This window comes from Lissotriton helveticus, chromosome 7, assembly GCF_964261635.1.
Source record: "Lissotriton helveticus chromosome 7, aLisHel1.1, whole genome shotgun sequence".
NCBI lineage: Eukaryota > Metazoa > Chordata > Amphibia > Caudata > Salamandridae > Lissotriton > Lissotriton helveticus.
The window spans coordinates 494049382-494061605 of record NC_136068.1 but is presented as its reverse complement, the minus strand read 5'-3'; the positions used below and the strand labels follow the sequence as shown (position 1 = coordinate 494061605).

At 43.6% G+C, this 12224-nt stretch overlaps 1 protein-coding gene across 3 annotated transcripts in view; it reads left to right on the top strand.

Moving 5' to 3' along the window:
• LOC144768663 (perforin-1-like) overlaps positions 1–12224 on the top strand; it is a 111972-nt gene that overhangs the window by 68958 nt on the left and 30790 nt on the right. For all 3 annotated transcript variants that reach the window (XM_078652484.1, XM_078652485.1, XM_078652483.1), the window contains exon 2: positions 3344–3900. In XM_078652484.1, coding sequence (XP_078508610.1) covers positions 3353–3900 — 548 coding nt within the window. In that variant the 5' untranslated portion in view covers positions 3344–3352. The remainder of the gene's footprint in view (positions 1–3343; positions 3901–12224) is intronic.

Here is a 12224-nt window from a genome sequence, read left to right as displayed (position 1 = left end):
CGCCTCTAGATGCAACTTTTTCATTGCTGCATCTAGGGCATCCTTTGTAGTAGCAAGTTCTTCTTCAACCTGGGTAATTTCATTGTTGATTATCCCCACAGCACTTTTCAAAAGTTAGTGATATGTACTAGTCTTCCCTCCATTTAGCACAAATGTTCTCTTGCCCAAGCTCTGCTATTTTACTTCACAGATTTATATGATCAGCGACTTCTTACCGGTATGATGTTACTCCTAGGGCCAAGGGGGGTGGCCCAGCCCAGCCTTGGACTGCCGGGGACGGGCGCAGATGGGCCCACCCTTGGCCCCGGCTTTGCTCGCGTGCATCCTGCGGCATGGGAAGCAGTGGCGTCCTTTATGCGCTGGCTGGTGCTCGAGTAAGGTGAGGCGCGGCTCCTGCCGTGAGGCCCCCTGGGCCGCGTGGTCTTTGTGGCGTTGCGGCAAAGTCTGGCGAGGTCTGCTGCAGTGCTCCCGTTTTTGGCGTCCTGCGGTGCGGGAGGCAGTGGCGTCCTTTATGCGCCGGCTGGCGCGCGTGTAAAGTGAGGCGAGGCTCTATGGGCCGTGTGGTCTTTGTGGCGTTGCGGCAAAGTCTGGCGAGGTCTGCTGCAGTGCTCCTGTTTTCGGCGTCCCCATTTACTCATAATCATTTATTAACTGTTATCTTTATTTAATTTTTAAACTTTTAAATTATATAAAAATAAAATATATACATAAATCAATAATTTCAAATAAAAAAAATCTGTAATTAATTAAAGCATTAAAATATTAAAACAAAATTAAAGCATACATTTAACAATACAATAAATACAACAGTAGGGAAAATGTTGGATAGCGAAATAATTAAATTTACTATTCCAACTGCAATGAGTGCAACCGTAGGGAAAGTGCTGGATAGTGGAGGGGTAAAAATTACTATTCCCACTCCAAAGAGTGCAACAGTAGGGAAGTGTTGGATAGAGGGGTAAAATTTACCATTCCCACTCCAGTGAGTGCAACAGTAGGGAAAGTATTGGATAGCGGAGGGGTAACATTTACTATTCCCACTCCAATGGGTGCAACAGTAGGGAAAACTTTGGATAGCGGAGGGGTAAAAATTACTATTCCCACTCCAGTGAAGGCTCAAGTTATAGTTAATTAAGATAGCTTGAACTATAACTGCTGAATTTCAATGGTTTTGTACGAGTAAATCCTGAGCCAAACTACAACATCTCTGTAAACTTTGTTTTTTAAGTGAATTTCTAAGGTTTTTTAAATTGTATTTCCTAACTATAATGTCCCTGTAACCTTTGTTTTATTAGTGAATTTCTATGGGTATTAAATGTTATTAGCTAACTATAATGTTCCTGAACTTGGGTGTGTGAGTGGTTGTGTGGGTACATGAGTGGTTGTGTGGGTATATAAGTGGGTATGTGAGTACATGTGAGGGCATGTGTGGGTCTGTGAGTGGGTGTGAGAGTGGCTGTGTAGGTGCTTGAGTAGGTGTATCAGTGGTTTTGTGGGTCTGTGAGTGGGTATGTGAGTGGTTGTATGGGTGTGTGAGTGGCTGTCTAAGTGGGTGTGTGAAAGCTGTGTGGGTGTGTGAGAGGTTTTGAGGGTCTGTGAGTAGGTGTGTGAGTTGCTTTATGGGTGTGCGAGTGGGCGTGTAAGTGGTTGTGTGGGTGTGTAAGTGTGTGTGTGTGAAAGCTGTGTGGATGTGTGAGTGGTTGTATGTGTGTGTAAGTGAGTGTGTGAAAGCTATGTGAGTCATTTGTAGGGTCTGTGAGTGTGTGTGAGTGGCTACATGGGTGAGTGGGTGCATGGGTGTGTAAGTAGGTGTGTGGATGTCTGAGTAGGTGTTTGAGTGGCTGTGTGAGTTTGTGAGTGGCTGTGTGAGCGGTTGTGTGGGTATGTGAGTGGCTGTGTGGGTGTGTGAGTGGGGGGTATGTGGGTGGGTGGGTGGGTGTGTGAGTAAGTATGTGAGTAGGTATTTGGATATGTGAGTAAGAGTTATGTTTTAATTGGGGTCTGGACCAAGAAAACAAACATTAAAAATGCTTAACTTAGTTGTACCTTAAATTTATAACTCAAGCACCATCTTTCATCCCTCATCCCTCATCCACATACACGTTTTCACCTGGACCTTATGTATACAATGATTGATAGGGAAGACCTTCCTGAATTCTGAGGAACTCCATAAGATACTGTGCTTTATCCAGGTAGGTGGCAGAAAGAGTACAAGAGTATGATTTGTCCATGTACTTGGCCTTGTGTCACTGCAATCATTGGACAGTAGTGGGACTGATTTCCGAGAATAAGAGACTGTGCTTTATAATGTACTTGACACTGGGTCACCACAAGGGATATTCTATTGGGGAGTACTGTCATTGATACCTAAAAAAAATAGACTGTGCTTTAACCACAAACATGGTCCTGTATCACTGAAATGGCATATTCCATTGGCAAGTAGTGGCCTTGATTTCCAATAATAGATTGCCCTTTGCCCATGTACTTAGCCCTTTGAAACTGTAATGAGGTATTGCCACTGATTCCAGAGACACACTTTTAGACATAAAGAGGCAAAGACCTCACATGTGATACTCAGATCTCATGCAGTTGAGCCTTTCTTGAACACCAAAATGATCCTTAAGATAACAGAAATCTGATAAATTCCCTTTTAGACAACAGAGCTACACCTCAAGTGGCACAGTAACACATAGACTAGAGAAAGCAGCAAGCAGAAAAGTTATTTTGTCAATGTGGGTCTTAAGGCTCAAATCTCAGACAGCGGGATTATCAGCCATTTTATGTGGATCTTATTGGTTTAGGTAGCAGAGCTAGCTGTCCCTCAAGTGACATGCAGGATGCATGGATCTTGCAGGCTCGAGCCTTACAACTATGTTGCAGGTGAAAACAGATTGGACAGATTTAAGGCCTCAGAATATAGAGCTATCTCTCAGATCACCACAATTTTACAGATATGCACGTATGAACAACCTATTAGCTCCTACAAATCTTACAGAATTAGGCCTTAGGGCGCAATGCTGCGTCTTTAGTGATGCAGATCATATAGACACATTCATTGGATAGCTGAATCATCCCTCAGGTTTCACAGATCTTTTGTGCTCAGTGCTCAATCATCCGATCACCCCCTGTGCACAGATGTAAATCAATTGTGTTATAGAGAGTAAGAATATCCCTTAGTTACAAAGGGGATGGATGTGCCTATGCCTTACAAACAAAACCTTTCCCTCACCTCCACAGGTCTGTGTTTCATGTAGTTTTGATGGAAGATCTGTCCTGTTGCTTCTTTTGAAACTGATGAGACACTAAATATGCACTTCTCACTGTCTTTGTTCTGTTATTATAGGTGGGAGTCATGATGTTTTGCAAAGGGATCTTCCTTCCCTGGGCTTGCAGCCTCATACCTGTTCTTCTCTTCCCGCTGATCCGCGCCCAGTGCACCACAGGCACCGCAGCACAGTGCAGTGCCGCAAAGTTCATTCCAGGCCACAATTTGGGTGGAGAAGGCTTTGATGTCATAACATTGCAGAGGAAAGGTGCCTATGTCATCGATATGGAGAGTTATCTGACAAAAAATGAAACTTGCACCCTCTGCGAGAACTCACAACTCGCAAACCAACTGCAGAAGGTGCCACTGAATGTCCAGGACTGGCGTGTGGATGTCAGGTGTTCCCTCGCAGTCACCAGCACTGTCTATGAGTCCAGCCTATCATTTGCCAACTCCACCAGCCGCAAAATTGAGAATGACTGGCGCATCGGATTAGACGTCATGCCCGTACCAGGAGTTTCTGTTGGATTGGTGACAGCAGGGTCTCACTCAAAGCTTTCAGAGTTTGCAACGCAACGTGGCGAAAAAGACAAATACAGTTACTCCACCCAAGAAACGTCCTGCAATGTGTACAGGTGAATTTCTGTTTAAGAACCACGATTTTCAACCAAACTTTCAGCCAGACAGTGCTGAGTGAGAGTTAGACTATTTTTTACATTCCGTGGGGCTTATTTATAAGTCGCTGGTGTCACTAGTACATCATTTTTCCCATTTTAAGAGTGACACACCAATGGCGCAAGGGGCTTGTAAATAAGCCCAGAGTATCTTCAAGGGCCGTGTGTGGGTTGGAAATTCCCCCTGCTCCCTACTAAGGGCATTTTCCAATTGTAGTGCTTTCGGGGACTCTGAGCTGGGTGTGGTGTTGTGTGTTTTTTTAATCCGATAAAGAATTGTTTTATTGATGGATGCTACAAAGTTAGTGCAAACAAAATAATTATTACACATAGGTATACATCGAGACCAATACGAAGATGAGGTCAAAAGCAGTAGATTTTTTGAAACACTGATTGCTTTGTCACCCCATCTTCAGTGTGTGCTGTGATGAATACACAACACTGTTTCAGTGCAAAATGCCCATTCAGTAGGATTAACAAAATCCAGGGACTGAATTTAAAACAATTAAAAACAGTTTGATTCTTCCTTTCAGCAATCCCCTACCCCTTCCCGCATGTATTGCCTGCAACGGCTAGATGACCACCTTCCAAGTTCTTAATGCTGTCCCATGACCTACACCGCTTCCCTGCCTCAGTTGTCACCCCTTTTCTGAACAAGTCCATACCATATTTCTCTTCTAACATATCCAACTCTGTTAATGTTCTTAGTACTGTCAGCCCTTAAAAACTTGTCACCCTTGACCTGTCCTGGTGTCTGAAAACATCCTAACTATGCCCTCTAGCCTCCCCCAACACGTGTTTCCTTCAATACACTGGACAAAACTGAGAAACTGGGTAAGCCTGCAGTTAAACAGATATTCTCTGTGCTCTCTGATCTGTCTTTGATTTTCACAACAGTATCAATACTCCTTCAGACATACACTCAATGTCCTCAGACCTGGCTACTCTTTCGCAACAACTCAGAAACCTTAAAAACCCCAATGAGCATTCAAAATATAACAGCTGAAAAAGCACCTCTTGCCTTCCCTTCTGCATACCTTTGGCAATGTAGCCATTAACCTACAAATCATTGTCTAAGTCAAAGGTCTCCGCACCCTACCCCCATTTCTCAACTCCTAACACCATCAATCCAGTATCCTAGACAATAATTTGATCCCCAGTAGCACGAATCCCAACAGCAACGCACCGAAAAATGAAGCACTGGCCAACTTATACTCTATCATTATGTGAGTCAATCCTTTCTCAATCATTGACATAATGAACTATGCCACATCCGCTGTTCTCTTTTGCCTGTCCAGCTAGGCAGCACCTCTTCTCTGTGCCCCTGATTGCAAAAACTCCTTAGAAGACTGCAAGTAGGCTTTCTTGGTAGACCCGGAAAAATCCACAACAGCAGTTCCAATATCCTCAGTCACCTTTTAGGCAGAGAATATGCAGCATCTGTCTCATCTCCTTGTCCGCTCCACAGGGAAGCCTACATAATCTTCTCCACTGTGAATGAGACAAAGTATCCTCAATCTCATTGTCAATTCCTGGGATGTGCCTACCTCAATAAATAATAAAATATTTTGATCAGCCCTGCAAAAACACATGCAGCAACTGAAAGACTGTCAATGTCCTGTACCAATTGCCTTTTTATTGCTTTGACCACTGAAGTATTCTTGACATTAAAAAGCACTTTTTAGTTTGCAAAGCTGCCACCCCAGAAAGCCAGCGCTACCACTAACAGAAAGAACTCCAAAAACGCAATGCTTCCACTGCCCTTTTCCATGCTTCCTGCCACTGCTTGGTGCCCCACTACTCCTGCTATAAAAGTAAAAATTCTGCTCCTATGACCGCATCCGAAAAAATGAATATGTTCTACTCTGTTTCTTTGCGCAACCCTTGCAGTACTATCCTGTTAAAACTTTAAAAAAAGGTGCTCCACATCCTCAAATCTACCCTGACGCCTACTGAAAGATACACCATGTAATGAGGAAGGGACAACCAGGATAGGCCCCGCCCCAAGGACCTGCAAATAGGTCTACCTCCGCTCTCTGCTCTGCACACAGTGTTTAAATATCCTAGAAAAACCTTCACTTCCAATACCGCACCTTCATTTTAGCTAATGTATTGGTCAGGATCACCAGCATCACCTACTTTTTATCCTATAGAAACCTCTACTCCTTTCTCACTGAATCAATCTAATTCCCCAAGAAATATATTAATGTGGTCCGTGCCCCCATTTTTTTCCTCCACCAAAGGCATTCTAATATCCGCCATTATCTCTTTAAAACTTACCAGCATCCGCTAGCAGTCTACTGAGCCCCCTACTCCCACAAAAAAGAAAATGTCAAGATAGTGTGTCTCTGCTGTCCTGCCTGTTGTCCATGGAACCATCCACTGCTAGAAAGAGCGACATTTTTTAAACAATGCACAAGAAACAGAGGAGCCCATTTACATTGGCAGCGATTTATCCAGATACCACTGGCCCTCATACGGCATCACCAACAGTTCAAACTCATCAGGGTGCATCGGTAACAGCTCTTCGCAATTCCCATCCCAATCCTTACTACCTTGATCAACTCAATTGTCTCATCCACCAAAAAATAATATTTCACTTTAATCAACTGTTTGAAAATAAAGTCATAAACGGAGCAGCCTTCTGGCCAAGATAAGTATTGTGTTAATCTAAATTAGCCCACTTCTTTCTTGCATACAACACCAATTGGCAAAACAATCAAATTGTTAATAGGACAATCATTGAAAGGACCCGCCATCCTCAACCTATCTCTTTTCTGAATTTTTCTTTAACTAACCCCAGTTACTCCTCTTCAGATTTTAAGTTCTCTGCCCACCTCCTAATCCATGCACCTGTACAGCACCATCTAAAGCCCTTGTCAAAACTCTCTTGCTATATTTCCATGTCTGCCCTGTTGCCATACTGCTGCAAGCAGAACTCCATCTTGTCCTCCTTAACTTGCGTATTGGCTCCTTCCCAGATGTCTGTGAATAAACTTTAATCCCATGGGGCACTCTTCTCCTTATGACTAGCATCCAACCTGAAAGCTTACACTGAGGACCCTTCTCCTTCCTCCTCACTGCTCCTCTCCAACTGCGTTGTTAAGAGGGTCGGCGCTTTTCCCCTTGGGGCACCAGCCGACAAGGAACGGAATCCGACTTCCTTTTCTTTCTTGCTGGTGACCCACCCATGAACTGACACCACTCTCCTCGATGTCACACGTACAACTGTTGAAGATGTTCCTAGCCTAGTACCCCTCATGGGCTGTAGACTCCACTTCAGGTTTGAAGCCGCCCCTCCGCCGCCCTCTCACAAACATTTTGGCGTCTGTCCCACTCTCTTTCTTGGGGACGTGATTGACCAATATGTCCAACTTTAATTGATTTTACATCAAACCACAATTCACTATTTCTGTTGTGTTTTATATAATGTGGAGAAACGAATCAATTTTATCTTTTGCAATGTGGAATCCTGAGGAGTATGTTTTCATATTTCAGAACAATCTGCAGTTCATTTTTTTCTGCATGTCAATTGTTTAAAGGTGAGAACAACATTTACAGTTGTCATTCATTAAATATTATCTTTGTATTGTTTTTATAAAACCACATGGATAAAATCAATACACATCCAATCAATGAAACACATTTTTTAAAGCATAAAATAATAATTAAATGGTATATTAAAAATGCAAGGATTTCCTGACATTAAAAGCTCTCTCAAGGAAACTAGCAATTGCTTTGATCTAAAATTCCTATCCTTTGAGACAGGTAATAGATAACATTTGTAAAGATGCTTAAAAAACTGCAAAACATAATAGAATGCAAACTTTATTGTACAGAAATCAAACCACAAAAACAACTGGGTAAATTAATCTTTCGTCCCTCACCCTTTAGCGGAATATAACAAAAAATGCACAATATTCAAAGTAAATCATAATAATAAATATCTATACCTTTCATTTGCATAAAAGTAACATAACGTTCATTCAAGGGGACTGTTTTGAACGCCTCAGCCACAAAAATGTAATCTTCTGGCTCTGTGATCACAGCATTTTACAGCAAGAAATTACAAATTTCATGGCACACACACAAAAAAAGAAAAACAGGACTATCCTGATATATTAAAAAAAACACTCACAAATGATGATCTGAAATTCCGTATTACCTCACCAGCACACTTCTCAGTATGAAAGTAACAAAGAACAAAGCAATTAAAAAAAACAAATTAGGACCTTACTCCCTCAAAAAGTCACAGATATCCTCCCTGGCTTATTACAAGTGCCATATGCTGTAATGGACTTGTAATACAACAGATGTAACATCCACTACAACCCGACAGCCCAACTCTAAATAAGGCCCTAAGTCACTTGCCCGACGCCACTAACAACTATGGGGAAGAAATAGCGAGTCTGACCATCTTTGAGAAGTTGCTTACAATGTATGCCTTGCCTCTCCCTGTAGGCCTTGGCAATCCTGAGCCGCTTTCCCCTTGGAAGTGTTTCTCCTGCTCAGTCCCCTCCCTGTCAGTTGATAGTTCTGCCCCATGGACATTTGCTCCCTATTTCACTTGTTATTCCTACCCCTCACTCCTTCTCGGCCACTTTACAGTAATGCTGTGTATGTGCTGTTTCTGTTAATCTGCTGTTACCTATTGTATTGTATTGCAGCATTTATATAGTGCTTATTACCCCTACTTGGATAGCAAGCTACACTTTGTAGGGTGTATGGTTGGGAGAGTGTTATTTTTGATTTTAGTATATACAGGAAGTGTTTTCATGTCATGAGTGATAACCACTCAGGTGCAGTTATCTGTTATGGGACACAGCAAGGCGGAGTACCCCGGCAGAGCGGGGGAGACCTGTGCAGTAACGCCGCCACCGCCGAGAGTCAGAAAAACTTACCTGAGGGCTAGAGGACGTAGCCCATTTCGCCGCCACCGCCGCTAAGAGTCATAATACACCAGACTCCGCGCCGCCGCTCCGGGAGACTGCAAATCCCGGCAGGCACCGCGGCGGCGCGTCAGAGTGACGCGGAAGCGCCCTGAGAGCGCCAACGACAAACCCATAAAGGCGGAGTACCCCCGCGTCGCGGGACGCGAGCGGGACGCCCGGGGCGAAGCCCGGGCAAAGGGCGGGCCCTCTACGGCCCTCATCGGCAGGAGGAGGCAGGGGCAGGGCCAGAATCCCTGTCAGAAGCACAAGAGGCAATCAACGGACCAAGTAAGACTGTATTGTTTCTAACAGCCCCACGTACTTTTTATTTAGTTGCCTAGGCTCTGCGCTACATTAGCTATAATGTCGAAAAAGAACCAAGGTCCTCAAGCTAATAATATGAAGAACTATTTGGTCCAGACTGTGGAAAAAATCAACTCCCAAAGGAGAGATTCATTGGGTCTTAGTCAGTCACCTGACCTACGTTGTTTATCCCCCTCCCTAATCCCATTACCGGATGATATAGTCTCTTTACAGACCTTCCCTGATGCCAGTTATATGTGTCCGAAACCACTGGAATCCGGCCCCATGACCAGTAACGTACCATCTGGATCTGGCTCCGAGGTTCTCTTAGTGGACCTTGGGAATCAAGTGGTCAGCGATGAGGACCAGGAAATTCTTGCATCCCCCACCGATGATGATACCTCTATTACTGAATTTCCCTCCTGTTCGGATTCCGGGAAAAATAAAAATCCACCTAGGCGAGGTGGTCTGAGATCTGGGACTAGGAGGAAGAGGGTTAATACCCCAAAAGTTCCTCCTAAGGAGACTCGAGGGGGGCGTGCAAAGTCTACCAATACCATTGATGAGGACTTATTCGATAGACTCACTGAGTTAATTGATGTGAAAATCAAAACCATCGTCAAGCCTTTGCTTTCTAAAATCGATAAACTTCAATCCGAGATTAAAAAATTGGGAGGGCAGATGAACAAACTAACTGAGGGGGTTGACTGTGTTAAGACAGCTGTGGTAAATATGGGTAAGAGTAGAAGTCAGGATGATGATCAAGAGAGGGTGATTCCAGTTGTAGCCCCTAGTAATTCACCATCCCAGCTTCCTGACCAACCTTTTGGCAGTTTAGGTACCAGTAGAGGGGAGGGCTCCTTAACGGTTGAGATACCCCCTGCTCAAGACCAGCCAACTGACCCACTTCAATTTATAGTTGAAGCCTCCCCGGTCGTCCTAGTTCTGGCGAACGTCCCACCACTAGAAGCTGGTACTGAGGAATTTCCATCGTCCCTGTCTAATAAAGCCCTACAGTGGCTAACAACAAATATGAGATTAGCTCCAGGGGGTGGGCGGCAGCTGGCCCAGGAAATTAAAACAGCCAAAAGGGTCTCATGGCTGGGCAATCGCCCTAAAAAATTTAAGGGGGATTGCGTAGCAGTAAGTTTTACTCACACAGGGGTGTTACCCAACATCCTAATTAACTTACTCCCACCACAACGCAGGCAGGGTTCTGTTGTACCATTGACACTTAAATTCTTTTATGGTGAACAACAGAATGTCACATACCCTAAAACACCAGCTTTTGCCTGGGATTCTAACCCTGATACACACCAGAGATGGGGTTTTGAACAAACTCGCAATACAGTGAATCATTCTGTACCCCAAGGGTTTCAGAATCCTTTTGCTCAACCCCTCTCACTGTCCAACCGCTTTGCACCCCTTTCATTTTTAGACCACAATGATTGACTTCAGCCAGAACAACCCGTAAAGCCTAGGATCAATGTGCCTGTTTTTAGTATCCTTACCTGGAATATTGCTGGCATTAAGACAAAGGCAGATAATGCAACCTGGTTAGATTTTATATCCACGTATGACGTTATCGCCTTTCAGGAAACCTGGGACACTAACAACACCTTTTCTCTTGATGGCTTCAGCTACTTTAGTATTCCTGCCGTGGCTAGCTCAGCAGGAAGGGCTAAGGGGGGCTTGATTAGCCTGTTTAAACTTGATATTAAGGGATGCCTTAAGGTACTAGCCTCAGGTTCAGAACACTGCCTTATCGTTGAATTGTCTCATGCTGAGTCTCCTAATATTTTGTTTATTAATTTTTATAACCCCAATGCTGCCGATTGTACGTCATATAGTCTCGGTAGATTGGATGATTTCCTGTCAGTCTACAGTGAGGATGTTAATGTATTCGAAATTATTTTTTTAGGGGATTTTAATATTCATCCGTGCTTATTATCATGTGTTTGTGATGACGTTGAATCCCCCCCGAACAGTGCAATGGTTCATCTGGCGCACAACAAGCAGGGGGAATGTCTAGAAAACTTTCTTGCTAGGTGGAACCTTTATGAATCTAGTTGTGGGGAGGAGGATAGGGCCCCTACTTTTAAGGGCTCAGACAATGGCTCTATCATTGATTATATTTTTATCTCTGCATGTTTTTTATCTAATGTTTTTATGTATAGAACTGTGATATCTGTTTTTAGTGACCACAACCCAGTTTCTCTGGATATAGGAGAGGGTGGATTATTAGGACGCATCCATGGTTCAACCTTTATGGATGGACCAATTAAAGTTAAGGACCAAAGACGCAGACTCAAATGGGACAGCTTAACCCCAGAACCATTCATTCAGGAACTTTTGTTAGACGCTGAGGAAGAGGTTGGGGTCTGCTTATCGAATGATGCTAATGATGGGGATGTCATTCTCGCATTTACCAATATATGCTGTAAGATAAGTGGTAGGCTCTCTGTGATCAGTAAGACTAAGACAAAACCTCCAAAAAGATGGTTTGATCACAGTTGTTCCCTAGCACATTCTGTGCTGCTTAACGCCCTCAAATCCGATCCAAAGGATCGTGACCTTATTAGGACTAGTAGGGCCTTATATAAAAAAGCTATTGCAGCCAGAAAGAAAGAGCTTAAAGATGAAGCTTGGGCGCAACTTACAGATTCAGCCATATTAAAAAATAGTGGGGAGTTCTGGAGAATTGTTAATCAACCCCTTCTCACAGGCGAGGATAACTCCCCTCTGGAAGCAAATATTCCAGATCAGGACTGGATTCAACACTTCAGAGAGATATACTCAGGCCAGTCTCTAGCTAAGAATAGTGCTTATGAAGAGTCTACTATCATACTGGGTAACCACTTGCACTTTGAAGTTGAGGACATTTTAGACGCCATTAGTCGAACTCTGACAAAAAAGGCACCGGGACCGGATGGTGTTCCGGCCGATGCCTTTAAATGTTTTCCCAACTTCTGGTCAAGATTGCTTTGCAGGGTTTTTAACGCCTTAAACCGTGACAACATCCCGAAGTCCTGGAAAACTTCAACTATTATT